General features: G+C 48.4%; 8 protein-coding genes across 9 annotated transcripts; 4 read left to right on the forward strand and 4 right to left on the reverse strand.

Moving 5' to 3' along the window:
• Positions 1-943: 943 nt before the first annotated feature.
• LOC111067056 (cold shock-induced protein TIR1) lies at positions 944-2,153 on the reverse strand. Its single transcript, XM_022356082.2, has one exon. The coding sequence runs from the start codon at positions 2,104-2,106 to the stop codon at positions 1,138-1,140; it is 969 nt and encodes a 322-aa protein (XP_022211774.2). The 5' UTR covers positions 2,107-2,153; the 3' UTR covers positions 944-1,137.
• Positions 2,154-3,204: 1,051 nt separating this feature from the next.
• Positions 3,205-4,752, reverse strand: LOC111067069 (mucin-5AC). Its single transcript, XM_022356092.2, is given in 3 exon segments — positions 3,205-4,196; positions 4,199-4,528; positions 4,594-4,752. Coding segments are annotated over 3 exon segments (1,311 nt in total). The 5' UTR covers positions 4,711-4,752; the 3' UTR covers positions 3,205-3,332.
• Positions 4,753-6,998: 2,246 nt separating this feature from the next.
• LOC111067044 lies at positions 6,999-9,361 on the forward strand. The gene is made up of 4 exons (XM_022356066.2): positions 6,999-7,279; positions 7,373-8,395; positions 8,481-8,829; positions 8,904-9,361. Exons 1-4 carry the CDS (start codon positions 7,088-7,090, stop codon positions 9,209-9,211), a joined length of 1,872 nt encoding a protein of 623 aa, XP_022211758.1. The 5' UTR covers positions 6,999-7,087; the 3' UTR covers positions 9,212-9,361.
• Positions 9,362-10,909: 1,548 nt separating this feature from the next.
• On the forward strand, positions 10,910-16,246 carry LOC111067079. 2 transcript variants are annotated; one of them, XM_022356105.2, is made up of 7 exons: positions 10,910-11,020; positions 11,276-13,181; positions 13,246-13,311; positions 13,398-14,408; positions 14,480-14,641; positions 14,715-14,916; positions 15,024-16,246. In XM_022356105.2, exons 2-7 carry the CDS (start codon positions 11,314-11,316, stop codon positions 15,636-15,638), a joined length of 3,924 nt encoding a protein of 1,307 aa, XP_022211797.2. In that variant the 5' UTR covers positions 10,910-11,020; positions 11,276-11,313; the 3' UTR covers positions 15,639-16,246. The 2 variants fall into 2 exon arrangements, with proteins under 2 accessions (XP_022211797.2, XP_022211798.2); XM_022356106.2 differs by having other exon boundaries at positions 10,911-11,020; positions 13,249-13,311.
• A 224-nt stretch (positions 16,247-16,470) lies between these two features.
• Positions 16,471-20,737, forward strand: LOC111067083 (post-GPI attachment to proteins factor 2-like). Its single transcript, XM_022356110.2, has 5 exons — positions 16,471-16,837; positions 18,311-18,466; positions 18,535-18,799; positions 18,869-19,087; positions 19,187-20,737. The coding sequence occupies exons 1-5, from the start codon at positions 16,616-16,618 to the stop codon at positions 19,345-19,347; spliced, it is 1,023 nt and encodes a 340-aa protein (XP_022211802.2). The 5' UTR covers positions 16,471-16,615; the 3' UTR covers positions 19,348-20,737.
• A 1,396-nt stretch (positions 20,738-22,133) lies between these two features.
• Positions 22,134-23,888, reverse strand: LOC111067082 (transmembrane protein 185B). The gene is made up of 4 exons (XM_022356109.2): positions 23,490-23,888; positions 23,339-23,409; positions 22,695-23,269; positions 22,134-22,622 (listed from the first exon to the last, which is right to left on the reverse strand). Exons 1-4 carry the CDS (start codon positions 23,525-23,527, stop codon positions 22,230-22,232), a joined length of 1,077 nt encoding a protein of 358 aa, XP_022211801.1. The 5' UTR covers positions 23,528-23,888; the 3' UTR covers positions 22,134-22,229.
• A 108-nt stretch (positions 23,889-23,996) lies between these two features.
• On the forward strand, positions 23,997-25,152 carry LOC111067085 (NADH-cytochrome b5 reductase-like). Its single transcript, XM_022356113.2, has one exon. The coding sequence runs from the start codon at positions 24,166-24,168 to the stop codon at positions 25,102-25,104; it is 939 nt and encodes a 312-aa protein (XP_022211805.2). The 5' UTR covers positions 23,997-24,165; the 3' UTR covers positions 25,105-25,152.
• Positions 25,026-27,781, reverse strand: LOC111067080 (band 7 protein AGAP004871). The gene is made up of 4 exons (XM_022356107.2): positions 27,491-27,781; positions 25,691-26,204; positions 25,469-25,634; positions 25,026-25,402 (listed from the first exon to the last, which is right to left on the reverse strand). The coding sequence occupies exons 1-4, from the start codon at positions 27,705-27,707 to the stop codon at positions 25,163-25,165; spliced, it is 1,137 nt and encodes a 378-aa protein (XP_022211799.2). The 5' UTR covers positions 27,708-27,781; the 3' UTR covers positions 25,026-25,162.
• Between the last annotated feature and the right edge of the window lie 219 nt (positions 27,782-28,000).

The following is a 28,000-nucleotide window of genomic DNA, read 5'->3' on the forward strand; positions in this document are numbered from 1 at the left end:
CAGAGTCAGAGATGGTCAGAGACATCCCATCGCAACCCCCCCAACACCGCCAAGCCATCATGCGGAAGCGCCCACGGAATAAGTGCCACAGATAACTTGGGGTATTTTTACTATCTTGGCACGTGATTGAATGTATCTCAAATCATTCATGGAAAGAATGAAATCGCGGCAGAAAAGAGTATTGCCAAAACGGAAGTTCCATCAACAAAAGAAAATAGCAAAATAAAACAAAAATAAAATAATTCAAATCCCAATGGAAATATCAATTAATGATTTTCGTTTAGTAAGATAAGATAATAAATATTCCAAGAACTCTGGGTAAGATAATGCTAAAGGGTCCTAATGAGCTGCCAGCAGTAACATCCCCAAAAAGGTAAACACTTTCCAAATAATCGAAATAGCTAATATACGCCATAAATTGCAAAGATCCATCAATGACAAGAGCGGTCAGGGGAGCGGCTAAGCAATGTTTTCTGAAAGATATCTAAATAAATAAATACGCGTATCTGCCAGGAAATGTACCATGTTCAGGCAGTTAAACAGCCTGTAAACAAATTAGAGAATGATCATGGATATTCGGCACAAATCCTACTCGTATCGAACCCCAAGGATCTTGGCATTTCGCTCCACATTTCTGTCATTCTTCTTTCAAATCAATTTTAAGATCAGCAAACTCACTTGGTGACTTCTTTTGAGCAGGCTAATTTGTCAGTGGACACAGAGCCATAATGGCCAGGCGGGCAGGCAGTGATAAGATAGACAGGCGATCCATCCATCGAACGGACAAACCGAACAGACCGGACTTTACCGTACCATACCATACCATAATGGTTTCCTTATCGCTATGACGGATAATGCCAATAAAATAGATTTTACCCTCATACGCAAAAACCACTTGAAAAACCCATCAAGATGCGTAGATATTTTTTCAAATAAATTATTATTAATTATTATACAATTTATTCACTCAACAGAAAAAAAAAATGTAACAAAAAAAAAATGGAGTACAGTTTGGGGTTTACAAACGAGCATCGAGGATAGTTTTATTGCTTCTGTTCTCTCTCTCTCTCTCTCTCTTCCACTAGCTCTTGCTCTGGCCCTATGAGCGACTCTCTGCGACTCTCTCTCTCTCTTCTTCTAGGCTGTGCAGTCGTAATCGTTGGAACAGTAGGAAACCAAAGGATCGAACTGCATATCGCCGGGACACTTGTAGACGACCGAGTGCAGATCCTTGCCATCGTCGTAGCAAATGACGAACTCGTTGCAGCTCTGATCCTTGGGGAAGAAGCCTGCGGAGGGACAATCGAGCACCTCGGTGGCGGATGTGCCGTCGTCGGTGGAGGCAGTGCCAGTGCCATCATCATCATCATCGGTGGAGTTCGTGACATCTGAAGAGGGTTCATCGGTAGAGGGGGTTTCATCGGTACTGATATTCGAATCAGTGGTCACATCAGCCGGATTCTCTGAGGTATCCGAAGAGGGTTCGTCGGTGGATGGGTCAGCAGTGGAAGAACCATCGCTAGAGGGTGCATCGGTTGAGGAGGGTGCATCGGTTGAGGAGGGTGCATCGGTTGAGGAAGGTGCATCGGTTGAGGAGGGTGCATCGGTACTAATTGGGGCATCAGTGGTCACATCAGCCGGCTTCTCCGTGGTATCCGTGGAGACCCCATCGGTGGTGATCGTCGATTCAGTGGTTTCCACAGCCGGTTCCTCCGAGGTCTCTCCCGCGGCTTCCTTGGTTGGGATCGGCGCTTCGGTGGTTCTGTCAGCCGGCTTTGCCGAGGTGCTGGTGCTATCATCCAAATTGCTGGGCGGAATCGTTGGATTCTCAATGTTGCCACCGTCTCGTGCCAGCAGCGACAAGTCCGACACTTCCATGCATTGGCCAGCCTTGGAGCTGAAGACGGCGCCGGCCGAACAGCGCAGCAGCTGCAGGGAGTAGCCTCCAGCAGGAATGGCACGACAGGCATAGAACTCGGGCGTGTTATCCACAAGGGCAAAGTAGCCGCTCTGGCGGCACAAGGAGGGTACTTTGTAGGCGCTGGCGGATGCCAGCAGCAGGACCACCGCCACAGCGGTGCCCGGGAGCAGGGGAAGCTTCAACATTTTGAGCAGTTTGTGTTTTAATTTCGTTTAGGTTCTCGTTACTTGATTCGACGGACTAACTGGTCGGACCCTTGGCTGGGCTCTTATATAGCCAAAAACGCCGCCCTGTCGCTCCGATCGACGCGGTTCGGCCACAGATAAAAAAAGAATTTTGTGGCGTCTGCAGGCATGACTCCCCCAGATAAGTGATCAACATCAATCGGTGGCCCGAGGCCTTATCTGCGCGGGGTGGGGAGCTATCTTTCAAGGAATCGTATGGTATCTCTAGTTAATTTGAGTGCTTACCTTAGTTAGCTTAGTAAACGCCAAGCCCGGAGACTGCCATTCATACTACCAATGAGTAGAAAATTCCACTTCAATTTTTGTTCGAAGCTTCGTGGTACAGAAAAACAAAATCACGAAAATCCGTTGCCAGAGCAAACTGGTTCCCGTGCGCGAGACTGTACCCTTGCTCATGCTCAACACAAACAACTTTTTATTGTTTTATTGGAGTCCCCTTCTGAAGCATTCGCTTCAAGGGGCTGGGAATCGAGCATCGATTTGCAGAGTATTTCGGTTTGGATATCCTGGGACCGACATTTGCGAGTGTATGGAGACAGAACTCGCAGTTTTCTTGTTATTTTTGGTTGATTTGGCAGCAGTCGTATTTGGGGATTATAAATTAATTTATTTAATTTAGAAATGTGCACGAAATAAATTTCCAATCAAATAAATCTAAACATAAGACATTAGAAAATAAAGTAAAACTATTTCCCGCGCATTCAAATTTGTATTTATGCATGTGCTATATTTACAAATATTATTTTTAAAATTAGACCTACGATTTATAGCAACTTGAGCACGAAATTGTGTGATTTGCATTACCCAGATGAATGGCTGACTGATAAATAATTCCAAGAATCGTATCTGGCAGAAAGTATATTTTGGTTTCTGTTTTCCGTTCTAAGATTTATCCTAAGCCTAAATCATTAGATAAGATTCCGCCTGAATGGAGCACGTAGCGAAGAATTCTCGAGAGATTCTGCCTGTTCCGAGAATCCCTTGTATCTCTCCACAAAGATTTAGATATTGTTTCTCTAGTTTCCAGAGCTTTATTAATACCAATATAATAACAAAAAAAAAAAAAAAAATACACAAAAATGAGGAGGGCAATGGACCAACGTGCTGCAAGAGGAGCTCCTGTTCTCGGTTCTCAACTCTCAATCAAAATGGCTACGGGGCTACGACTACTCGTCGGACTCGGCGCTCTCAATGGACTTGCCCTTGTTGGCCTCCTTGTCGAGCTTGGCCTGCTCCTTGGCCGCCTTGGCAGCCTCCTTTTCGGCCTTGGCCTGCTGTTTGGCCAGCTCCTTGGCCGCCTTCTTGGCCGCCTGCTCCTCGAGCTTCTGCTGCTTGCGGGCCAGCTTCTCCTGCTCCTTGAGGGCCTTCAGACGCAGCTTCTCCTCCGCCTTGTAGAGCTTCAGCTCCCGCTTGATGGCCGCCAAATCGCTCAGCTCCAGCGACTCCTGTCCTGGCACAATCTGGGTCCAGTCGTACCGCCAGCAGCTGCCAATCAATGGCTCGAACCTCTGGCCGCTGGAGCAGCGCACAATGAACTTGTGGAGTCCGCCCTGCAGGCTGGCCACGCAGCTATAGTAGTAGGTGTCATCGTGGCCAGCGTAGCGGCCCACCGCCAAGCACTCGAACTCGTCGTCCTTGCACACGGACACATCCCGCACACAGCGTCCCAGCTGGGGCGAGAAGGCCGTCAGCGGGGGGCACACTGTCTCCTGCTCTTGCAGCAGGCGCAGCAGCGGATTCCACAGGCAGTTGTGGTAGCGCCTGCAGTCACCGCCGATATGCGGAAAGAGTCCTGCCGTCTGGCACTCGAAGACGGGCGGCGCGGGCGCAGGAGTCAAGGTGGTGCCCAGTGCGGGCTCCTCAGTGGTGGTTTCCGTTGACTCTGCGCCGGCACCAGCGGTGGTGCTGTCGGGCTGGTTGGGAGCCTGGGAGGTGGTGCTCTCAGACTGAACGGGGGCTGTTGTGGTGGTTTCTGGCTCAAGAGGAGCTCCTGTGGTGCTCTCAGACTCAACGGGGTTGTTGTGGTGGTTTCTGGCTCAAGAGGAGCTCCTGTGGTGCTCTCAGGCTCAACGGGCGCAGCTGTGGTGGTCTCTTCAGCGGGTGCGGATGTCTCCTGCGCAGATGCGGTGGTTGTCTCTGCCTCCTCTGGCGTGGTTGTCTCCTGTTCAGGCGTTGTGGATTCCGTCTCGATGGTTGTCTCTGTCGTCTCTTCCTCCTGAATGGTCGTGGGGGTGGGGGTGGTGATTGTCTCCCAGCCGCTGCCCTCGGTTGTGGTTGAGGCATCGTTCCAGGGTTCGGCCTGGCCCAGCTGGCTGTTGCCATCGCCGCTGAGTGCCAGGATGCCGCAGGACTTTGTCAGCAGCTGCAATTGGTTACCAACGGGTCATTCCCCCAATCCTCAGCCTCTCAATCTACGGATACACTTACCAGGGCGGCGCAGAGCAGCAGTATGGAGGTGGCCATCGAGAATTTTCCGGACATCGTTCTGCGCACTGTAAAGGTGGTTTGTGTATTTCTGGTTGTGGTTGTGGTTGTCGTTGTCATCGTTGCCAGTGGCTAACGTCGGTCGATCGTTGTATGAGCTAGTGACACGGCCACCGCTCGGTTATATAGCGAAAAAGTCTTTGGGATGCTGTGTGGCCTTATCTATCGGGCTTAGCACCTTGCCATCACATCATCAGATACTGTGGCTACGGCCTACGGCTGCGGTTACGGCTACGGCTACGGCTACGGCTATGGGTACGGGCTATGGGTATATGGGTGCAAATAAAATAATTTGTTGTTCCCCGCATCTCTGACGTCTCCGGATAAATTGCAAAATACAGTTGTAAACCCATAAAAGCCCACAGCCACCACAGCCACCACCACCTCGTCAGTCCACGGATATGAAACGGAAGTGTGTAAAGATATCACGGTGATAGATCTCTCCCTCTCTCTCTTTCTCTCTCTATCTCCCTGGAGATAAGTGTCTGGGGAGCAATGGGGAGTGGAGGTCAAGCGGCGGGCAAGATAGCCATTTGTTTGCACTCTGATTTTTTGCTACTGTTTTTGTTTAATGTCACGATACGGATACGATACTACGAGTACTATATACATGCATATGCATGTACATACATATGTCCGAGAGATTGTCCGAGAATAACCAAAACAAAAGCACCCCGAAGAGTGGGTGACGCATCCCAGTTCCACTCTCGAAGCTGAACCAAAATCCCCACCCAATCTTAAGCTGTCTATCTTTTGATATACAAATATATATACATATCTTCTATCTGTACCAGTTTTCGGCAGATTGTGTGGAAAATCACAAAAAGTACAAGTACCAAAATCTACAAATGCAACAGGGAGGCAACGTCTCCTTATATATTCATTATAATTATATTATAAATATTATTAAGTACCTAAATAATTATTTACTTGACTGCATCTGATCTGCAATTTGCTTAAACTGCATTCTGCACTGCTTCCAAATGGCAGATTTCATTTCTAACTTTCAATATGAAGGCATTCGACATAGAAATGATTATTTAATTATAATGATTCGACTCCCTAAGGAGTCTAACTCCCTAACTCCCTGCAACCCCTATGTGGAGAAAGATAACATAAATATCTTAACGAATGATTCATTGATGTGCTGCTCCAATTTCCCATAAGCGAACAGAAGCCATTCGGATGCTGATACTATGTATACAAGGAAAAATGTTTTAAGTTCTAGTTCTAAAATGATTCTAGAATTTTCATAAACTAAATAGGATATTTATAATTGCTTCGCAAGAAATAAAAGAACTTATTTAATAATTAATAGCATTTAGTGAACGATTTATTTATTTGGTCTGCTATTTTGTTCTAGTGATAAAAGATTTACTTATATGTATGCAAGGAACTAGTCACAAAACTTAGTTGAATCTTATATGTCCATATTATCCATAAATCTGTTAATCTATGTAGCTATAATCTTATACGAGTATTTGCTATATTTGGAAGTTTTTATTTGAAGGGAACGGGACAGTTGCCATTACCGCGTGAACGCTGAAGGTAACCCCACGCTCATTCGCGAAAAGTGGATCCTAAGTGGATCCTCTCTTACTCTCCTAAATAATCCATGCTACCGCATGATCCTCTCGCTCTCTATCTCTCTCAGTCTTATATTCCATATGCGAAAGCAATCCCTAAACACACTTCCACACAGCTGCCACACAATGGCTGACCCCATTTTGGCCAGAAGAGGCGTTGGTTAGGTGGGTGGGCACTGGAATACCTACCACCTACCACCCAGACAATACCTTCCACAAACGAGTGCTCGGCATTTATCTGCGTGTCGACTAGTGCAGAATCATTTGGCTCGTCTCTAGCTAATGGCTATGGCTGTGGCTATGGGCGTTCTGCGTATGTCTGGCCATAAACATAATCCTCTGCTAACGATGGGGCTGTGGGGCTGTGCGGCTGGCTGACGGAGTTGCAGGCAAAACAAAACGCTTTGCATATCTGACGTTAATCTGACGGGACGGCTACACATGCATCAGTGTGTGGACAGAGATAGGGATACCATACCGATGTACGGATACGGGTACAGGTACGGGTACGGGTTTGGATATCTCTGGTTGTGGGTGAGTGATAAGAGTTGATTGTTATCAGAACCGAACCGAACCCCCTCTCGGCGTCTGCTGGCAGGGCGTCTCTCTCTCTCTCTCTCTCTGTGTGGGGCACTCTGTGTGTGGGTGAGGCGCTCTCGGTTGGCCATTACCTAAGCGGATTTGAGGCTTGGTAAATGATGATGTCTGCTCACGGCTAGACGGAACGGACCGCATACAAAACACATCACATCCCATCACATCACAGAGCGCCCAGACAAAAGGGATACGGATACGGATACGGATCGAAAGCAGCTTTCCAGAGGCCTTCAATTCGAGAGGAACGACAACGGATGGCAACGCCCAAAGGGAGGGACAGGGATACGGAGTACATGGCAGCGCCTACAGGGATTACAAATGTGGCAGTGGGCGTGGGTGGTGGTGTGCGTCGACCCACTGCCCGGGCCACCGCTGGCATCCAGCGACGGCGTGTCGTGAAGAAGCACATCCAACAGAAGTACATGCTCTGCGGCTTTGCAATACACGTAAATCTCTCTCTCTCCCTCTCTGTCTCTCTCTTGCATTAAAATCTGTCTTCATTCTCTCTCTCTCTCTCTCTCTCACTCACGCTCTTGCAGGCCTTTCTGGCAACGCCGGCCTACTTGTACGGCAACGTTGTGGAATCGGACAAGGATCTGGTGCTGCGTATTTGGCCCGCCATTGTCTACCAGGCGACGGGCGAGCTCTGCCGCTCGATTATGGAGCATCTGGACACAGAGTATGGGGGTCGCTCCAGGGAGACGACACAGTACCGGCGAGTCTTCCTGCTGGCCACCCTCATTGCCTGCCTGTCCCTGATGATAAGCGGCATTTTGTTCTCCTCCGCCTGGATTGTGGTGACCACCACCACGCAGGCGGTGGCCATTGTCTTCTATGGCTGCTTTGCGGGCATTGGCTCCAGCCTGTATCTGTGGAAGACCCATGTCATACTGGAGGCAGTGCGTCCGCGGGAGGACAAATATGTGCGCAAGACGATCCACCTGTGCGGCGAGGCCTTCTGCCAGCTCTTCCTCTCGTTCGTCTTCACCAGCCTGCGCACCCTCTATGGCACCGCCCAGTCGATTGTCCTGATGTCCGCGCTGCTGGTCAACCTCATACCCCTCAGCCTGATCATCACCAAGCATCGGGAGGATGCCTTCACCACCAAGCGCATATCGGTGATCAAAGCGGAGACGGGTTTTGGCGCCCTCCCACTGCGAGCGGCGCTTGCGGCCAATTTGGTGGCTGATCAGATGGATGGCCTGGAGATGCTCTCGTGGCGCAATCCCGCCACGGAGATGGTGGCCACACCTGGGGCGGCTGTGGTGGCCGCCGCCGTTGTGGACACGCACAGCAACTATATGCTGGCCACGGATGAGGCGTATGTGACGTATGTGAATCCCAATGGCGTGGAGATCATGGAGATCATACCCGAGGAGGATGAGACGGTGTCCATGATGCGCTCCAGCAATGCCACCATCGATAACTATGGCATGTCCGTGTCCCAGATGTCACACAAGTCCCTATCCAATGGCCGCCTCTATCCGCAGAATACGCCGCTCAATCCGGGCACAGGCACGGGCAACTCCTCCCCGCTGCCACCCACCAATCATGCCAATCTGGTGAGTCCTTGGACATGAACCACCACCCCACCCCAGCCCTGCTGCTCCCTTGCTAATGCTCCGTCCACCCTGTAATCCCAAGCAGCATCGCATACGTCGCATGTCGAGGGCCGTGACCTCACATCTATGGTGGAATCTGCTGGACAAGATTGCCATGCCGCTGCAGCAGGCGCTGCTCGTGCCGCAGCTGTATGCCACCACCCTGCTCCTCTCGGCGGACATTTTCAGCTATGTGATGTGCCTGACAGTGCTCCCCGGACTGGCGGTCTCGCACCATGCCCTCAAAAATGCTGAGATTCCGTTTCTGTTCTCGCTGCTGGCCTTCCCCTGGATGTGCTTCTCGCTGATGACGCCTCGCTTCGGGACGAGCCTCTACAAGCACAAGCTCCAGTGGCACACCATGGGCAGCATATGCAAGTGCCTGGCACTGATCTGTGAGTGTGGCATCTTCTCCTCCCCCAATCCTAGCCAGCAGACTAATCCCCTTCCTCCACCTACCCCCTCACAGTCATCAGCTTCTCCACGTCCAAGCTCCTGCTGAGCGTCTCCGCTGTATTGCTGGGCTTTGGCCAGGTGGTCACCGCCTTTCTGCAGGAGCTCGTCTTCCAGATGGGCATGACGCGGGCCAATTGGACGGCCATACGGCGGCCAGTGCACTTCACCAACGGCCTGCTGATCCTCGTTTGGGGCGCCCTGGCCCACTGGGTGGTCGTGCGGTACTCCTTCCAAGCCACAGTGGGCCTAGCCGGGGCCCTCTACGGAGCGACAACACTGCTCTGGAATTTCCTCTTCTTCTGCTGCCAGGGCAGCGATTAGGTTCAGTCTTCCTTCTGCTCCTCCTCCTCCTCCTTCTGCTTCCCCACTTCCTTCGTATCTCTTGGGAGCTGTTGTTGCTGTTCTTGTGCTTTCCGGTTGTAGCTCGTTGGTGATATTACAAAATAAAGAAATTAACTAAAGAAAACGAGAAGGAACGTGTGAGTCGCTTCTAAAGACGCGACTCTACTTATACCCGTACTCAGTCAGTAATTACATTTTTGAACATATGATTTTTTAGAATTTTAGCATTAAAAAAAAAAATTGTACATTTTACATTTTTTTGCTACATCTGTTATCTACATCTACATATATTGTATATATTCTACATCTAGCATGTAGATTATACATGTACCATTTAGATTCTACATCTCCTCCGCTAGGGGTTGCTCGCGCACTGAACGCGGCAAAGTGTGCGAGCGAGATGGAAAATGAGTTGTGTTGTCGTTGGCTGGAGGAGGCAGGGGAAGCAACTGAAAATTAATTTCGTCATTCTGGCTATAATTATGATCCGATCTGATTCAGATACAGCAGTCTAATAGATATGGGCATTCTCTACGATACTGCTTTTTTAGTTTTAGCGTATCTTGAAAATTGTGCCTGCCACAGATTTTCGTCCGGGGTGGGGCGAAATTTTGAAATACACTTGTAGCAGTGGGATATCACATCAGTCTCGAAATTAAATTTGGTTGCCCTAGCTCTTATAGTCTCTGAGATCTAGGCGCTCAACAAGACAGACAGACGGACAGACGGTCAGACGGACAGACGGATATGGGTATATCGACTCGGCTATTGATGCTGATCAAATATATATACTTTATGGGGTCGGAAACGTTTCCTTCTCTGCGTTACACACATCCACTTTTACCACAAATCTAATATACCCCTTAACTCTTTTTTGAGTAATGGTATAATTAACGGACGATCACAAAAACCCAAAAAGCCCATGCCACGCCCCCTATCCGCCCAGTCATAGGTTTAATGCAGCTCTCTACATGGCATCTACATTGGCAGCGACACCTGCCGAATGTTAGAATGTTGGCACTTTCTTAATGTTACTGTTAAATAACATTTATAACATTAGCGCACAAAAAATAAAGCCGAACAAATTTTCACAGAGGTTTTTCTTTTTCTTATTTTTTGCGGAAAATGTTTCTTCTTCTTCCTCCTTTTTGCGGAAAATGCTTTTCTTCTTCTTTTTAGCGGATTTTTGTTTTTAGGCTGCCAGATAAGTTCAAAGCGAATCGGTAATGAAACGGATCACAAGATGTCATGGTGTGGCTGCCCGCAGCAACTACGAAATGCACGAGTCTGGCAGCGCCAGCAACTCATAAGGGTTTGGGTTTGGCCTTATTATCTAAACAATCCAATAATAAAGATTTCTGAAAACTAGCCAATCCTGAACAAAATTTATTGATGAATTGCATAAAACTATTTGTTTAGGGCTGAGAGGGCCAACTATCTAGTAATATTAAACGGAATATCAAAATCGAGGAATATCAAATATCTTGTCGTGTCAGTCAGTATATTTACGGTATATATTGATACTGAAAAGGTATATTCCTGAGGGTCAGGCGGTATATTTTTTCGATAAATACGCGGTTACACTGTGTCGCACTGACTAGCTCGCTAGAGTTGCCAAATATTAAAAAAATATCGAAATTATTAAATATAAGACCGAAAAAAATATTGGTATATTGACAACCCTATAGCACGCCAAAAAGTAAAAAAAATTTATTATAGTTGAAAACAGTTCGTGTGTCGTGTCTAGTTTTAATTTTGTGTTTAAATTTTTAAACAATCTTTCAAGCGGTAAGTGAACCAACACAGCGAGCACAATGGCCTGGGAAAGGGGGGGAGTGAAACAATGTAGCCGCGACGCGACGGTCCTTGTTGTGCGCGAAAAGCGGGAAGCCAGAATATGCGTCTGGGCAGCAGTCGGGGCTAAAACAAAAACTTGCAGCCGGCATGCACGGGCAACAACATTCTTTTTGTTTTCTCTTGGCTGCGTGGCTTGAAACAACAAGGAGTAAAATTTCGCATTTTCTTTTTCTTGATCGCTTGCAGATCTTGTGTGCAGGTGAAAACCAACCAACTTGAACCGTATGTCGCATTGGACCGGGGACTTCGGGCAATTAGAAAACGCGCAACATTCTCGTAGCAATGGATCAGCCCATACCCTATGCTATGGCCCAAACACAACGCCGACCCTAAATCAGGCATGCATCGGACAGCAGGGGAAAAACAAACACAATCGCAATCCCAATGTTGATGCAAATGGTAATGAGAATGGCAACGTGCCCCAACACACACAACAACACACAGAACCACACTATGCCACACCACAGCAGCCACAGTCAGCTGCAGTGAAATTTTACGAGCTACAGACACAGCAACAAGAGCAGGAGCAGCAGCAGCAGCAGGCGCCCCAATATAAGACGCATCCCATTGAGCCGGTGCCGTATTATCTTGGTGCATTGCAGATATCTGGCAACACTGCGCGACCAGAACACATTGGATACAATTGTGGATTTGGTGCAAACAACAATAATACACCTAAACCCACACCAAGGAAAAGGAAAATACCGAAGCTTGTACTTAATCCACTATGCAAGGTCTCTAGATCCAGTTTATCACCCGAAGAAACACGTACATATACGCCGCATTCGTGGCTGGAACCAGAGGCCAAATCTGTGAGCCCGCTGACTGGACTAAACGCCGCGATTGAAATTGGAGCGGGTTCGGTGCCAGCGGAGCATCATTTCACACCCGAACAAAAGAAGCCGGAAGGCCAAGAGGAGGAGGAAATTGAGCAAAATCGCCCCTGGCTGGACGACAAGGATGCACAATTACCCACACTTGGCGATCTATTAGTCGATCTCTGGCCCGAACACGATAAAGACCCATATACAACAGAGCAAGGAGAGGAGGCGGAGGACGACGATTTTATTGAAGTGCTGGAACCGACGGACTGTGCTTACACCGTACCGCCGCCAAACATATCAGTCACGTCAAACGAGAAGAGCCAAAAGATAATCGAAGAAATTTCCGACTCGGACTCGGACTCAGACTCCGATTCAGGCTCAGCCTCAGCCTCAGGCTCAGTCTCAGATCCAACCTCAGATCCAGCCTCAGATCCAAACTCAGATCCAAACTCAGATCCAAACTCAGATCCAACCTCAGACTCAAACTCGGACTTAGACGACTCTGTGTTGGTGGAGATTTCGGATTCAGATCAGGAAGAAAGTCCCCCAAAGAGTTCAGCTTTGTCATCTAAGGCTGGCGAACAGGAGCAAAAGGAGGCTCAGTCGTTATCCAATGAGCCACCTATCTACACACTAACACACCACGATAACGGAAAGAAGGAGGAGGCGTATCCCTCGGTATCCACAGACACAGTGGAGGACAACATTGTCCTACACACGCTTGAACTGCCAGCAGAGGGGCTGCAATTAGCCGTCGAACAGAATCTACAGTCCAGGCAGCCAACGGCTGGAGAAGAACACCCAGCGACAGAGCAACAGCCAGAGACGGAGACGGAGACAGAGGCACTGTCATTGGAACTAGCTGTCCTCGTAGCTAACGTGGATATATCACAGCCAGACGAAAAGGTTCCCGATCAAAAACCGAAGAAACACCTCGTTGAAACCATTTACCTGACGCTACACGTAATTGGGGCGACAATCAAGCGGATACGGAGCCCGCCCTCCAAGCACCATCTAAAAGAAATTGTACACTGCAAGGAAAAACTCTTTGAGCTGTGGAAGCAGCTGATATTGGTGTCGGAGCCCGAACTGTCCGCCGAGCAATTAACGCCATTGATAGCCTTGCATCGGGACATTGAACATATAGAGAGACTTGAAGGCGATTCGATGGGCTTGAACTTGTTGAACAAACTGCGCAACATCTTGAAAGGCTGGACACATCCCAAAGATGAAATAGGGGCAACCGGCGACGAAGCACAGAGTCTACGGTAGGTCAAATGCGGGAATTATAATAATAGGTATCTAATGTTGTCACTGTGTCGTCTCCCAAAGCAGCAACGAAGCTGCAGCCAACGCAGGAACTCAAGGATTAGGCAACCGAACTGACAGGAAGCGTAGGTAAGTGGTCTGCCATTTGATTTCGCACTCAATTGATAGCATAAATGCATTTATTCCAATTTGCTTTTACTTTTACATTCATCTAGTGGCGGGAAATTGGAGAACAGCAGGGCCGTGTCCAAGTATCGCTGTGTGGAGAGCAATTTTCCTAGCATCATTTCGCATCCGATTGCCGATGATATGCCCACCACCAGTGCGTCATCGTCTATGGCTGAACAACACCAGGCATCCGGACCAGTGTCCGTGTCCCGTTTGCAGATACCCTCGGCGGGCAACAAGCGTCTGTCCATCTTTAATGAGCCACGCACAGCGCCCCAAATCGTTCGATATCATGGCCTTGGCAACAATCAAATTGACTTATCCGACGATGATGAGCCGCCAGTCAATGGCTCCATCTTCCAGTCGTTCGCCAGTGGACGCACCACGGCCTCCTCAACCGAATGGGGTCTAAATGGTCAGTCCTCATCCCATGGGAATGCTGCTGCTGCGGCTGCGGCTGGGGCTGCTGCAACCTCGTCGCTTGTACGCCCCTCGATGCTGTATGCGGATGCAGTGCGCCTGGGCCAGAATGGCTATAGCGAGCAGCCGCACACCAGCATGAATGGGCATGGGCATGGGCATGGGCATCATCCGCATCATTCGCATGCCTTGCGCGGATCCCACAACCACAACGAGAGTCTGCTCATGCACGTGGAGCGTCGCTCCGAGCGGGAGCAGTACGCAAATTTCCTCAGCGACGTGGCCTTCAACGAGTTCCGATCGAACCAAACCAGTCGCACAAATTTGCCGCCACTGTTACCCATGACCAGCTGGAACGCCATGCTAAAGAAGAACATGGAGCGTACCAATGCCCACACGCAACACGCTCTAGCCGACCACTCGAGTCAGGTGCAACAGGCCAAGGGGAAGATCGCCAAGCCAATACCACCGCCACCGCCAACGCTGCTGCGCCACTCTGTCTTCTATCTAAACTCCAGTGAAAGCAAATCGGGCAGCAGCAGTCCGCCGCCGCCGCAGCTGCTGTCCGCTCAAGTGTCAATCAAAGCTGCACCACAGCCCGTCATTATTGATCTGGATAGTAGCTCCAATGAGAAACCGTGAGTGGAGGAGTAGACCACACGCTACCCTTGAGCCAAACTTTTAACTGTTTTCTATCCTATCCTTTAAGGGCTGCCAAAAGTGAATCGGATCAGCAGAAGAGACTCCAGGCGATGCAAAAGCGCTTCAGCGAAAGCATCTTCTTCAGCGATGACTACGAGCAGAAGTTCAGGGAGCGCGAGCAGCGTGAGCGCGCTGAAATGGACCATCAGCGTGAGCTGGCACGCATCGAGTACGTATCTACAGCTGCCCTAGGAGGCGGGGGTTATTCATTCGAGTTTTTTAATGATCCAATTCCTTGTCAGGGCTGAAAAACTAACCCAGGAGCGTCGCCGCCTGGAGGCATCATTCCGCTGGACCATTTTAGAGTTGAACCTGGGCTCTTACGCCTTTGAATCGGCTACCGTGGCCGAGGAGACGGAAGCCGAGCTGGAGATTGAGTTTATTCCCATCAGCGAAGCGCAGCAGAAGGAGCTGCTCGATATTGTGACTGGCCCCGATGAAGCTGTAAGCCCCATGCCCCTCTATATCTCGCTCTATTTCATGCTTTGCCACTCACTCTCGCCTCACACTAATTGTGCCTCTTCCTGTTTTGTGTGTGTGTTTGCTTGCAGCCTTTGATCACCAAATATGGGCTGACAATGCTTAAAAAGGATATTCGCACAATGACCGGACTCTTCTGGCTGAACGATGAGGTGATCAATTTCTATATGAATCTGCTCACCGAACGCTCACAGGAGAAGGCGGGCACTCTGCCCAGTGTCTATGCCATGAACACCTTCTTTCTGCCACGCCTACTCAAGGACGGCTTCAATAGCGTGCGGCGCTGGACGCGTAAGATTGATGTGATCAGCAAGGACATCATTGTGGTGCCCGTGCACTGCAATGGCATGCATTGGTGCATTGCCATTATACACTTGAAGAACCGTACCCTCTTCTACTACGACTCACTTGGCAAGCCGAACAACATGGCCCTCGAGGCGCTGAAAAACTACATTAAGGAGGAGTCACTGGACAAACGCAAGCAGCCATATGATATGAGCGACTTTAAGATCGAAAATATTCTAAATGGGCCGCAGCAGACGAACGGCAGTGACTGCGGCGTCTTCAGCTGTATGACAGCAGAATATATATGTCGGGACAAGCCGCTCACATTCAGCCAGGAGCATATGCCGTATTTCAGAAAGAAAATGATACTCGAGATTGTCCACGGGAAGCTGTGGAAATAAGTGTGTCATGCTCCTCGCCAAAAACAAAAATACAGACTACCCCACACAGCGTACACACACACACACACACACACACACTCACACACAATTTAGCATTAAGCATACACTTAGAACTAGTTCTTCGGCAGGCGCACGCATCCCTCCCTCCTATCCTCATGATAATTTAATTGATTTAGACGTCTGACAGCTACACGAAATCACAACTGAAACGAAACAAATTGAAAAGAATTGCAGACGTCTAAATCGAGTGGGATCTGGCCCAGCGTAGGCCAAGAATCCCCATACCCCCCATACACCACAGTTGAACACAAAATTCTACAAGTTACTAAATCTATGATGGCCCATGAACCAAAAGCGCATCAGCAGACAGCAGCAGCAAGCAAGCTATTTAAATATTTTTTTGTTTGATTTGATTTAATTTTTTTTTGGATTTAAAACATTATGAAACAATACGTTAGACGTAGCACGATAAGGAACTTCCTTATGAGCCCTGTACGGGGCTCAATATAATAACAACTACTTTATAAAAACAACAAGCATATAATATTTAACAATAATACACAACTGTATAATATAAATTATTTAAATAAATTCTTTAATACATGACTTTTGGCGCATTTTAGGATGTCATATATCGCATCGAATGTACTGCTATCGATAGTTCATTTATCGCCTCAAAAGTTAGCGGTAAATCCACTGGTTTTTCGGGCGCCAGACCAGTGTGACCTTAGCCTCCTGCGCATTCGTGTGTGTGTGGGTTTTCTGTTACAAAAAAGCAGGTGGGCGAAAAAGTCAAACGGACTACTGGACTGCGAAATATTTAATTTCATCCAAAGCAAATAAAAAAAAAAAAAACGTCAGTTGCGTGTGAGGTGCGCGCGCGGTTCGGCGGCAGCAGCAGGGCATACAAATTATGCGAAAGGGCATCCTCCACAGGCAAACAATTAACAGCAACGACGACGACGCCGCCGACAAATATGCAGAATATACAGAATTCAACAGCAGTAACGTCATCGTCATCCGTGGGAGCGAGGACAGGATGCGGTGCAGCATTGTCATCATCATCATCATCAGCAGCAGCAGATAGCAGCGGGGCAATACCGGAACACAAATCCAGCAAAATCAGTGATGGCGGCGGCGGCGTCTGTGGCGGGTCCAGTGGCGACAGCTGCTCCCTACACGATCCGGCAGCGGCAGCGGTGAGAGCGGCGGGTGCATGATGTGTAACCATGGAAATTGCCTGCTTTTCGATATTACCAGATAATCTGTGTGCCAATAATTGGCTTTTTGTTTGTTTGTTGTTTCTTGATGTTTCTCTGTGCTTGTGTATAGTGTGTGTGGCCAAAAATTATATAACATTAAGCCAAAACCGAAAGGCAGCCAGCGCACGCTTATGACCTGACCCCGCTCCAGCCAGTCGCTGTGTACAATCCATCCCCCTGCCCAGCCACCCTCCTGCCTATGCATAGTGTTTGCCTATTGTGTGTGCGTGGGTGTTCTGTATATGTATGTAAGTGTGTGTGTGTGTGTGTGTGTGTGTGTGCTTGTTTTATTTGTTCCCTCCTCCTTGCTCTTCCGTTGCTGTAATTTTTGCAGTTAGAAGACCCATTTCCCCGCCTCTGCTGCGCATGCCGCACACGCACACACACACACATATATATACAAGCAGCCCATCAACCTTCCCTTCCCACCCACCATGCCTTTTTTACGTGGGCTTTTTCCGTTTGCTTTTTGCTTTTGTAATTTTGGAAATGCGCTTTGCTTCGATTTGTTTTGCTCTCTCCACCATGTTGTTTACCGTTATGTTTTCATCATTCCGAAATTACAGAAACCTGCCCACCCACCCACTCTCTCTCTCTCTCTCTCTCTCTCTCACCGCATGTCAATGGGGTCATGGGAGCCACGCGTGGGTTTTTCTGTGCGCCACAATGTTCCGTGACATGTCCTGTCCGGTCCCTGATTTAATCACAACGCATTCAATTTCATTTGCAACGCCTCGCCAACGCTTCCTATTAATTTGGTGCTAATTAATTTTGGACAGCGGCAGGCGGCACACGGCACCAGCTGTGGGTCTGATTACGTCAGGATGGATGGGATGGATGGATGATGGGTCTAGTTCCAGTTCCAGTCTCATCTATTCTATCTATTTTTGGCCATTAATCCTTTGCCATGATGGCAAACGGCCTTGCCACCCACTCAAGGACTCGTTTATTTATAATCCCCTGCACCACGTTGCGGAGCCTGTGATTCGGGGGACGTGGTCGGTCGGGTCGGGTCGGATCGGCTCGGTCTTCATTCATTATTCAGTTTTCGTACGAGTTCCCCACGTGCCGCATGCCCGTTCCCGAGTATGCCACATATGCGTGAATTTATAAATAGTTTTTTTTTGCCATCAACTTTGGTTCTGTTTATGTGGGGCGGGGGAGGTTGGGGTTTTTGTTTTGTTTGTTTGTTTGTTCATTTATTGATTTATTCATAATCTCCTTTCACCTTTTATTTTTAGCCGCTTTTTGTTGTTGCTAATTTAACCAAATTGAAAACCAAAAACCAAAACCAAAACCAAATCTAACTCATTAGCGCGAGGTAAGCCTCCACCAAACTGGAGCCCAAACATTGGGTCCCTGCCCCCCGCCTCAAACGAACCACCCACTAATGCCCCGCCATATTTGCAGGCCACAAAGGAGGAGCAGCCCCTGGCCATACACTATTTGGCCAGCTTTCATGAGATCTGCATTGTGACCGCCCTGCTGCCCCTGGTGACACTCTTCACGTGCTTTGTGACCGCCTACGTCTACCAGTACGACGATGTACACGAGACACATTGCCGCGTGAGTGTTCGGCTAGCACCGCACCGAAAGAAAGCTAACCTCTGCGCCCTTTTGCGTCCGCTTTATAGGTCTACAATATAATACCCTCGATAAGTGCAATTACGGGCGTCAGTCCGCAGCGCTACTTCTGGCGTTTTAGCATTGCGCTTCACATCGGACCACGCATACCCATTGCCTTTGTCTACAAGAACTACTATCGGTCGCAGCTGAAGCGGATCAGCCCAGAGCTGGTGCCACAGGCCAGCTGGCTGATCAGCCTGATTCTAGTGCTGAATTGCATTGAGATAGCCTCCCTGGGCGGCGTCACATATATATCAAATCGGGAGAACTATCGTAAGTTAATGGCTAAGAGCACAAACATAATTATTAGCTAATTTTGGATTCTCCTGTATTGCCTTGCAGCCGTGCACGAGAGAATCTTCATCACGTTCATGATCTGTTCGCTGTGCTATATGCTGGCCACCATCAAGCTGAATGGCTTGCTGCATGCTGGCCAGTCGCTGAATGTTCAACAGCAGCAGTCCATCAAGTGGAAGAAGTTCTTCTTTGTGGCCTCCATACTGAGCACCATCGGTCTGTTGATCTTCTTTGCCAAACATCGCTTCTACTGTCACGATTTGGGTGAGTTGGGTGGACACGCCCTGGGGTACGCTTTCGATCTTTGACTAATTTGCGGCTCTCTCTGTCTCTCTCTCTCTCTCTCTCTTTAACCCCATGCAGCCTTCAGCTGGTTCGCATTCTTCGAGTACTTGATTGCCATTGCCAATATGCTGTATCACTTTACCATCATCTGGGACTTTCCATCGCAGTATATGGTGATTGTGCAGGGGCCGCTGGAGAATATATCGCAGTACTTGAGCAGCAGGCCGAAAATTGACTAGACCTGGGATCTGTGTTACGCTCCATTCGTTCGTTTGAATTGCTCGTGTTTTCCTCCTCTAGTGTATAGTGTCTGGGGTGTAATTCCCATACGAAACGTACAATTATTGATCTTCTTCAACTTTAAACCTAAGCGCTTCCATTGCAAACAACCAAAACATTCTATTTTTCTCTCAATTTTCTCTCTCTCTCTCTCTCTCTCGACACAATTCAAAATAGAAAACAAAAAAACAAAAAGCGGAAAGCGGAAAGGAAAATGTGTTTAAGCAAATAACAAAAAAAAAAACGAACGCAAAAATGTTGCAATAGTTCCACAAACATTACAATATATATATTATATATCGTACGGGCATAATGTCCTTTGTACACATTCGAATTACGATTAAGTGAATTAAGTAATGTAAGGTTTAAGTGCACTCAACCAACAAAAGGAAAAACCCATAGGAGTAGCTCGCAAAAAGAAGAGAAGAGATTAAAGTAGCAGCAGCAGAGGCCGCTTTCAAGCAGATCTCATGTCAATTCCAAAAATTCAAGTATTCAGGAGTTTATTACATTGTAGCACTTAGACGTACATATCGTGTATACAGAACAGGAGCAAGGAAACATCATCAGCCATAAATTGGTGGGGGGAGGTGGGGGAAATAGCAACGTTTGGTGGGCGCCCTTTTGGGCGGCCCTATCCCTGTGAACCCCTGAACAGAATTCAGACAATAGACAGGCAACGAACCACAAATCACATGGGGTGGGGGGGGTGGGGGTGGGAAATTCTACACACAGACCGGACCCTCTGATTGACGATGGATAAACAAATCTAGCAATTAAACAGCAATTCGACTTAGCCAATGAACGGAGGGGAAATTTGTATTTGGCTGGTTCATAGCTACAAAAAATTGTATACCAAATCAAAGAGCCTCTCGTACACACATACATTTACTCTAGGAATATTTGGGAGGAACCGTGCCGAGCCCACTGTATTCGTTTGTATTTACATATATAATTTTTGTTGTTCTGTTTTCTTAATGCAAATGTAACACACAAATTGAATCTTGTACCATACACAACCAGTGAAGTAAACAGCAGCTGAAGCAGTCGTCAAGCAAACACTTTTACTCCATAAGCGAAATAATATTATATTATTAATAATTATGCCAATTATGCGATTGTATTTGTGAGAGAGATATACAGCGTATATATATACCTACTCCCCTCCCACCCCCCACCCCCCCCACACTGTTTGAATTTAAATACTTTGAAAGCAAACCAAAAATGTAGCTAAACCAATGGAAACAATTGTTAATTCTCACACGCAACAAATGGAATGATATACATATATATACATATATGGTACCTATATATGTACTCAATGGAGGAATTATATGCATATATATATATTTATAGAATATATATATGTTAGGCAATAGTTGAGCTATATATATTGAATTGAATTACCCCAATTGTTGATGCGTTACATTCTATTCCATAAGTTCTAAAGCTCCCTGCTCCCTACTCCCTACTCCCTTGTTTTATGTAACTCTGTGCCCCCTCCTACGCCGTTGCAAAACACTTCTAATTATGTGCCTCACTTTCGCTTTATAAACCATATACATGCCATATATAATGGTATTGTATATATAATGCAATGTACCGCCTCTCTCACCGGCTATTTTCGATTGATTTTACATACATACATACATATACATACGAGTATGTACATATGGCGAATACCTTCTTAAACGAATGGATGGGATGATCACTTTTTAAAATGCAACCTTTTTACCTTTGCATACATTTTTAGGCGACACAAATTAAGCGAATTATTAAGAAAGCAAAATAACAACAACAAAAGAAACCAAACAAATAACAAACAAAAAAAATAAATTAACTATGGACATATGTAACTTTGTAGCTTCCTAATTTGAATAAAGTTTAATACCACATACAACATTTACTCTATCGTCTGAACATCATTTTGTGAAAACATTTCACTGGCAATTAAAGTTGCTTAAATATTCGAATAATCCAATGATGCGAAAATTAATATAAATATTGGCTTGGGCTGGGGGAAAACCAAAGTGCTTAGCTGCATCAAAAGCCTACAGCATACAGGTTACAGCATACAGCTATAAAAGGATTCCATATATGATCTAAGTTACAATAATAATATTGCTAAAATAAGCTATTCAAATTCAGAGCAAAAAACGACGTTGCTCTCAACATTCAACGCTGGATGCCGCTCAATGCCCAGTCCTTTGCTTCCACAACAAATAAATTTACTTTTAGGCACTTAGTTTTCATTTGGAAGCACTTAAGAGATTTGTTTTTTAATCATGTAATTTGTAAATTATTTACATTTTTGTTTCTTCTCGTAGCGCGTTTAAACATAATTTTGTTTGTGTGTGTGAGGTGGAGAGGAGGGGAGGGAAGCTATCATTTAATAGTTGTACATGCTCCTCCTGCTGCCCCATCCATTATTGTGTGTGGGTGGGGTATACATACATGCATGCAAAGCTCTCAGGAAATACGTTCTTAGTGTGCGCGTATATCTAAGCGGTCTATATACATATCTGGGATATGTACAACTATTATCTATGATCTTCCCATCCCTGTTGTGTGTGTGGGTGTGCTGCGGGGCGGCGGCTACGGGTAGTGGGGTCGAGTGTTTAGCATGAGGCTTACAATTAGAGTTCAGTACGAGACTATAAGCTACGGCCGATGTATGGTATGGTATGGTATGGTATGGTATATATAGTAATGCATGTTTATGTGTTTGTGTGCACCTATCTTTAGGTGTGCTTGTGTGTGTGTGTGTGTGTGCGTGTGTGTGTCCTTAAATCTATTTGATTTCTTATTATTTCCGCTCTCGCTGCTCTTCCGCTGCTGTTGTCTAGTCCGGCAAATCAATGCTTACGAATGGCACCACCGGCTTCAGTATATCATTTTTGGCCCCCTTCTTGCTCTTCTTGTCGTGCCGACTGAACTCGTGCAGCTGCTCGCTGGCCGCCGCCGTGCTGGTGGACGAGGATGCATCCAATGGCACAGACTGCCCGCCATTGCTATGCGTGTCGGCATGGTAGCTGATGTTGCCGTACTCCTGAAGGAACGGCATGGCCGAGAGCAGGAACTGGCTAAAGGATTTGCGTATGCCGAACCACCACATGTTGCCGCCCTTGGCGGTGAAGCTGAGGATGATCAGGGCCAGAATTGAGACGAGCAGCGGCGAGAACACCACAATATAGGGGAACTTTAGCTCCCCATCCAGCTTGTCGCATATGACCACCTGGCGGGGGGGGGGCAAATCAAGGCCTTAGCTTCAATGTTTTGCTGGGCACAAACTTGCCTTGTGACTCACCTGAAAGCAGAGCAGGGGCAGCACCGTGCATATGTTGCCCACAGCCGCATTGAGGGCCGCCTTCTTTTGCTGCAATGAGACCTCCGGGGTGCGCATCATAATGCCACAGAATATGATGTTGTATAGCACACTGACCAGGCTCAGGCAGATCACAATCCACATAGGCACAAACACCACATCCCAGTTCCAGTAGACAAACCGATCCAGCTTCAGCGGCAGCGAGACAAACTGCAGCGCATTGACGGCCAAAAAGAGCTCCAGCTCGAAGGAGCGATCATGCTTGACGGCCCAGACGCAGGCACCCACACTGACCACCGAGCCGAAGATCAGCGGTATGAACACAAGCACCCAAAGGTGGCGATCCGAGGTCAGTTTGTCGCACGCCAGCAGCTCGAACATCAGCAGTATGAGGTGCAGGGCCAGGGAGATGAGCATCGCCTTGAACTGCGTATAGGCATCGCCCTCGAGGCGGTAGTGGGGATAGCGGCACCACACAATCGCACCAACAATGGCGCCCAGTATGGCTGTGCACTTCCATATCCACAGGGGCGTGAAGATGGCCCAATAAGGCCAATCTGTTGGAAGAGAGCAGAATGAGCACAGGGCACTGGGAATGTGAGGGTGGGGGGGAGCATTTCTCTCACCAATGTAGTCATCCAGACGCAAGGCATAAAGTGTCACAAAGGTAAAAAGGCTGCAGTGAACAATGAATTTGCTGCAAGAAGCCACAGGGATAAGTCGTTAGGATATGATTAATGCTCAGCTCAGGGGATCGATCTGATGTGCGGTACGTACCAGGGATTGAAGTCGCGAAAGAGCGATTCCAGATTCATCTTGGAGCGGGGCTATGTGGCCATGAGAGCTGCTTGCAGTGGGATCGCGCTGTTGCTCGACACTAGTTGCACATTGCCGTGTGTCCCTCCGTCTCGTCGCGATGCCGAACGATACGCGATGCCAGCCTTTGCCTTGGTCTTTGTTGTTGCCTCTTGCCTCTTGCTCTTGCGGTACGGTACTCACTGCTGCGCACAGACGCTGGCACGCGCACACACACACACAAGCGCTGCAATGGGGGGCACAAAGATTTCGATGCCAGGTGCTGCTCTACTTGCTTCTGTTGATGTTCTCTGCTATCCCGTCTTGCCTTTTCTTTTGTTATTTACACACGCCTGGCCTGGTTATCGTATAGTGCAGTGACACCGATATCGATAGGTCTTTGTCGATAACTTGTGTGTCAGCCCTGGCAGTGCTGACAATTATTTCTCAGCGGCTAATTTTTCTGTGGTTATAAAATGGCTTAAAATTGAAAACACACACATTCTGCTGCCCTCCCATACATTAATTGATTTCACCCAAATTGAATTACTCCATCAAAAATGTCCAAAAAGCATTTAAGTGAAGAAATCTCAGATTTTTCTTAAGTTTAGCTTTTTCCTGCCACATTTGTACTGCCAAGTTAGCCAACACTGTCAGCATGACAGCCGACGGGGAGCAGAAAGTGGAGGATGTGTTTACCATCCAGGAGTCGGATTGCTGTGGCAATGGCTGCACCAACTGCATTCTGGACAACAAGCCCAGGCCCAGCCAGCGCGCCCTGCTGACCGGCAAGCGGAACATTATCCTCAATTACACCAAATTCCGGCTGTTGCAGCGGGACAACCACACGGGTGACAACCAAGTGCTCTTCCTGCACTTTGGCCATGTCGCTGAGAGCGACGCAGAGGATGACAGTGTGCTGGACATTCCCCCGGGACACCATATAATGCTGCGTATTGGCTCCCTGCTGCGTCCGTATTCCCCCTACTGGACGGACTTTGCCAGCAAAGAGTTCAAAATACTTGTGAAGCTGCAGTCCGATGGTCCCATGTCGCAGCACCTGGCTGACGTGCGGGCCAACGACAGGCTGGAGTTTCGCGGACCCATTGGCAATTATCGGCACGATCCAGCCGTGACCAAGTGCATTTATATTGTTGCCCAGGGCGTGGCCATTGCCCCAACGCTGCCACTGGTGGGGCAAGTGCTGGAGAATGAGGATGACATGAGTCGCGTTTGGCATTTGGTGTGCGCCCCCGATCTGCAGCATGTCTACTTTCGGGATCAGCTGCTGGAGTTTGCCAAATACTGGAACTATCGCAGCTGCCTGTACGTGCCCCACCAGCAATGTGGCTCTGCTGCCTGCCTGGAGGCCGGACACTGCCGGCAGGAGTGCGCCGAGCTGCGCAGCAGCCTCCGCTACAAGGAGAGGGTGCGCCTGCACCGACTGGATGCCAATGAGCTGGAGCAGCATGCCAATCCCGCCATCCCGGGACTGCGTGTCCTAATCATAGCCGGCGATTCAGGCTTTCAGCGGGCCATGGGCGAAGCGGCAGCCAAAGCCCTTGCCGTGGCACAGGAGAATGTTTATTTGTTGTAAAGACCAAGATTAAGGATTAAGGATTACGAAATGCATGTTGTGACAGGATTATACAGATTTACAATTGGGTCTTTGGCCAGGCGGCCAGCGCTTCAATCAGCGTGCCATCAGCGATCTTCTCCTTCAACTGCTGTGCCAGCTGTGGCGGCGCCTGTGGCGCCTGTGGCACCTGTGGCACCTGCGGCATCATATGGGCATACTTGGCCAGATATGGCGTCAGCAGCTCCATGGGCAAGGGGAACACAATCGTCGAGTTCTTCTCGGCGGAGATGCTGCTCAAAGTTTGCAGATAGCGCAGCTGCAGAAGGAGGAGCATAAGATTAGAAAATATTCAATCAGGCGGAGTAGCAGGCGGAGGACTCACCTGTAGGGCTGAGGGACTGGAGGAGATGACATCGGAGGCCTCCTTGAGGGCCTGAGCCGACTTCTTCTCACCCTCGGCGGCAATCACCTTGGCGCGGGCATCACGAGCCGCCTCCGCCTCGGCGGCCATGGCACGCTGCATGGACACAGGCAGAGAGACGTCCTTGCTGCGAGAGACGACAGGATGAGGAATGAAAAGGAGTACCTATTGCACAGCACTTACATCTCCACACGCTCCACCATAACGCCCCAGGGCTCGGTGGCCTCGTCCAGCGTGGACTGCATGGTGTGGGCAAGAATCTCGCGCTCGGTGAGCAGCTCGGAGAGATTTCGGGTGCCCACGATGTTGCGCAGCGTGGTGGCGGCCAGCAGGCGCGTGGAGGTGCTATAATCCTCCACCTGGATGACCGCATACAGGGGATCACTGATGCGATAGTAGACGACGGCATCGACGGTGACCGTCACCGAATCCTTTGTCAGCATCTCCTGCTGGGGCACATTGAAGGTGACGGTGCGCAGATCCACCCTGCGGTACTCGTCGATGCAGGGCAGAATGAAGAACATGCCCGGCCCGCGGGCACCGCCACTGAGGCGACCCAGACGGAAGATAATGGCACGCTGGTACTCCGCCACAACCTTGAAGCAGATGAATATCGATATGGGCGATGTGAGAATGAAGACAATCACCGACAGAATCGTCACTATCCATTCCATGCAGCCCCTCGGCTCGTTCTCAGCTGCCAATGGGAACAGAATAGAACAGAACAGAACAGAATGAGAGATTAATCCAGCAGCCACAGCCAAAATGGAAGCCAGTAGCCGATGATGACTAATCACTGATGGATGTGAATGTGTTTGGCCAGAGATAAGGCACGCGCCCCATCACGTACTTCCCTTTGCACTTCAGAGTCTACGCAATCAATTCTCTACACTCGAAACAAACAACAGAATTCGTAGCTCCGCCACCAGCAACTGCAGCCGCAGGAAAGTAGGCTCCAAGGCTTTGATCTTAAGTGCATCCGGAAATGGCACTTGACAGTGGGAATCGGAAACCCTGGATGGGCACGGGAACTGTGGAATCTGTTGTACAGATGGGCTAAGAAGTTCCATTCTTATAGCTACAAAAATCCACACTGAAATTGTGGCTACAACTTCTACGGCTGCAAAGGTTCCGCCTCCATTATTTCAATCTGATTTAACCATTGCAATTTTTGCAGTCTCGTAGAGTCTCGTAGTCCTGCTGGCCCTCATATTTGTCAGTTCTCTGCTTCAGCCTCCTCATGCCTCATGCACAGCGGAGAGCTCTTCTCTTGCATTTGACGATCTTCTGCTACTTATCAGCTTAAAGCTCAGATCTTTAGCGTAACCGGTAAGCGCACTTTCTAGGGGATTTGCGGCCATTAATGTGAAGATCTTGGTGGCATTTATGGGCTAACATTTTGTATTGCTTTGCATTGTCTGGCACTGGCACTTTTCCTGCAGTCAATTCGGACTTCTAATCTGCACAAGGAATTTCTCAATAAAAGAAGGGAAATAAGCGAAATATTGCGAAACCAAAAACAGAAATGATCTCAGCCCCAGCGCAGCTAAAAGGAAGTGGGGAGCCAAAGTCCCCTTCGAATATGATGTATTGATAAGATATACATATGTATAAGCCATTATGGCCAGTAGTACATATGTACTGCCAAAAGTCGCTATCTGCATATCTGTTTACATATTTATCCCATGCAAGTAGTGGGGCACATGGCACATGGCACCTAAAATGTCTGATTGATAAACACACTTTCACGACTGTTTGTCTGTTGATTAGCCAATGATTAAATGCCAATTTCCTTATCCTGCAGATCGACTGCAATCGTCAGCGACCCCCACTCTCCCCCCCTATCACACTCACACCCCTTTATAAGTATTTTTGAGCGCAATCTAATCTAAATTTCGTTTCCAATGAATTTCGGCTGAATTGGACTGGATTGGATGCATGTGATGTGATGTATCGATCCGTGGATCGCGCTTGTTTTCTTACATGTTTTGAATCCCCGATACTGTTGCGTGACGTGGGAACGCTTGCGCGGTGGCGAATGATCGGAGATTACTGCACCCTGCGGCGGTGCGCCAGGACCCATGTTGATCATGTAGGCGGTGGAGCTGCTCGGTCCCGAGCTGCGCATATCCTCGTAGTTGGCATACACGGGTGAGTCCGCATCCTTATGTTGCTGCTGCTGCTGGTGCTGTTGCTCCATGGCTCTTGTTCTGTGTGTGATCGATCTGTGATCCACTCCGTTCAGCGAGCCATTCAAAACTGTCGTCGTTCAACAAAAAAATTAAAAATCAAACAACAAATTGCCACCCGTTCGGGGCATTCCATTGATAAGGGCAAGAGTCGGGAACGGTTAATCACGAACCGGGTGACGGCAGCGGCAGCGGCAGCGTCGCCCTGGCCAGTGCCCACGCCACCAGATACGAGCATTCATTCGTATCTCTTGCTGGGCCCCCCCCCCAGCTATCGCGCTCCACTCTGCGTTGAGTGGCGTGC

Source organism: Drosophila obscura, unplaced genomic scaffold (genome assembly GCF_018151105.1).
Source record: "Drosophila obscura isolate BZ-5 IFL unplaced genomic scaffold, ASM1815110v1 contig_73, whole genome shotgun sequence".
NCBI lineage: Eukaryota > Metazoa > Arthropoda > Insecta > Diptera > Drosophilidae > Drosophila > Drosophila obscura.

Excerpts from the sequence above, each read along its gene's own strand:
- LOC111067056 (XM_022356082.2), bottom strand. The coding sequence starts at position 2,106 with ATGTTGAAGCTTCCCCTGCTCCCGGGCACCGCTGTGGCGGTGGTCCTG.
- LOC111067083 (XM_022356110.2), top strand. The coding sequence starts at position 16,616 with ATGCAGAATATACAGAATTCAACAGCAGTAACGTCATCGTCATCCGTG. Across the intron at positions 16,838-18,310 it reads ACGATCCGGCAGCGGCAGCG|GCCACAAAGGAGGAGCAGCC; the intron begins GTGAGAGCGGCG and ends CCATATTTGCAG. Across the intron at positions 18,800-18,868 it reads ATCAAATCGGGAGAACTATC|CCGTGCACGAGAGAATCTTC; the intron begins GTAAGTTAATGG and ends ATTGCCTTGCAG.
- LOC111067082 (XM_022356109.2), bottom strand. The coding sequence starts at position 23,527 with ATGAATCTGGAATCGCTCTTTCGCGACTTCAATCCCTG. Across the intron at positions 23,410-23,489 it reads TTTCGCGACTTCAATCCCTG|CAAATTCATTGTTCACTGCA; the intron begins GTACGTACCGCA and ends GGCTTCTTGCAG. Across the intron at positions 22,623-22,694 it reads TGCCCCTGCTCTGCTTTCAG|GTGGTCATATGCGACAAGCT; the intron begins GTGAGTCACAAG and ends CCCCCCCGCCAG.
- LOC111067080 (XM_022356107.2), bottom strand. The coding sequence starts at position 27,707 with ATGGAGCAACAGCACCAGCAGCAGCAGCAACATAAGGATGCGGACTCA. Across the intron at positions 26,205-27,490 it reads GTATCGGGGATTCAAAACAT|CTGAGAACGAGCCGAGGGGC; the intron begins GTAAGAAAACAA and ends TCCCATTGGCAG. Across the intron at positions 25,403-25,468 it reads CCAGTCCCTCAGCCCTACAG|CTGCGCTATCTGCAAACTTT; the intron begins GTGAGTCCTCCG and ends CTCCTTCTGCAG.
- LOC111067044 (XM_022356066.2), top strand. The coding sequence starts at position 7,088 with ATGGCAACGCCCAAAGGGAGGGACAGGGATACGGAGTACATGGCAGCG. Across the intron at positions 7,280-7,372 it reads TCTGCGGCTTTGCAATACAC|GCCTTTCTGGCAACGCCGGC; the intron begins GTAAATCTCTCT and ends ACGCTCTTGCAG. Across the intron at positions 8,396-8,480 it reads CCACCAATCATGCCAATCTG|CATCGCATACGTCGCATGTC; the intron begins GTGAGTCCTTGG and ends AATCCCAAGCAG.
- LOC111067085 (XM_022356113.2), top strand. The coding sequence starts at position 24,166 with ATGACAGCCGACGGGGAGCAGAAAGTGGAGGATGTGTTTACCATCCAG.
- LOC111067079 (XM_022356105.2), top strand. The coding sequence starts at position 11,314 with ATGTCGCATTGGACCGGGGACTTCGGGCAATTAGAAAACGCGCAACAT. Across the intron at positions 13,312-13,397 it reads CGAACTGACAGGAAGCGTAG|TGGCGGGAAATTGGAGAACA; the intron begins GTAAGTGGTCTG and ends ACATTCATCTAG. Across the intron at positions 14,917-15,023 it reads TGACTGGCCCCGATGAAGCT|CCTTTGATCACCAAATATGG; the intron begins GTAAGCCCCATG and ends GTTTGCTTGCAG.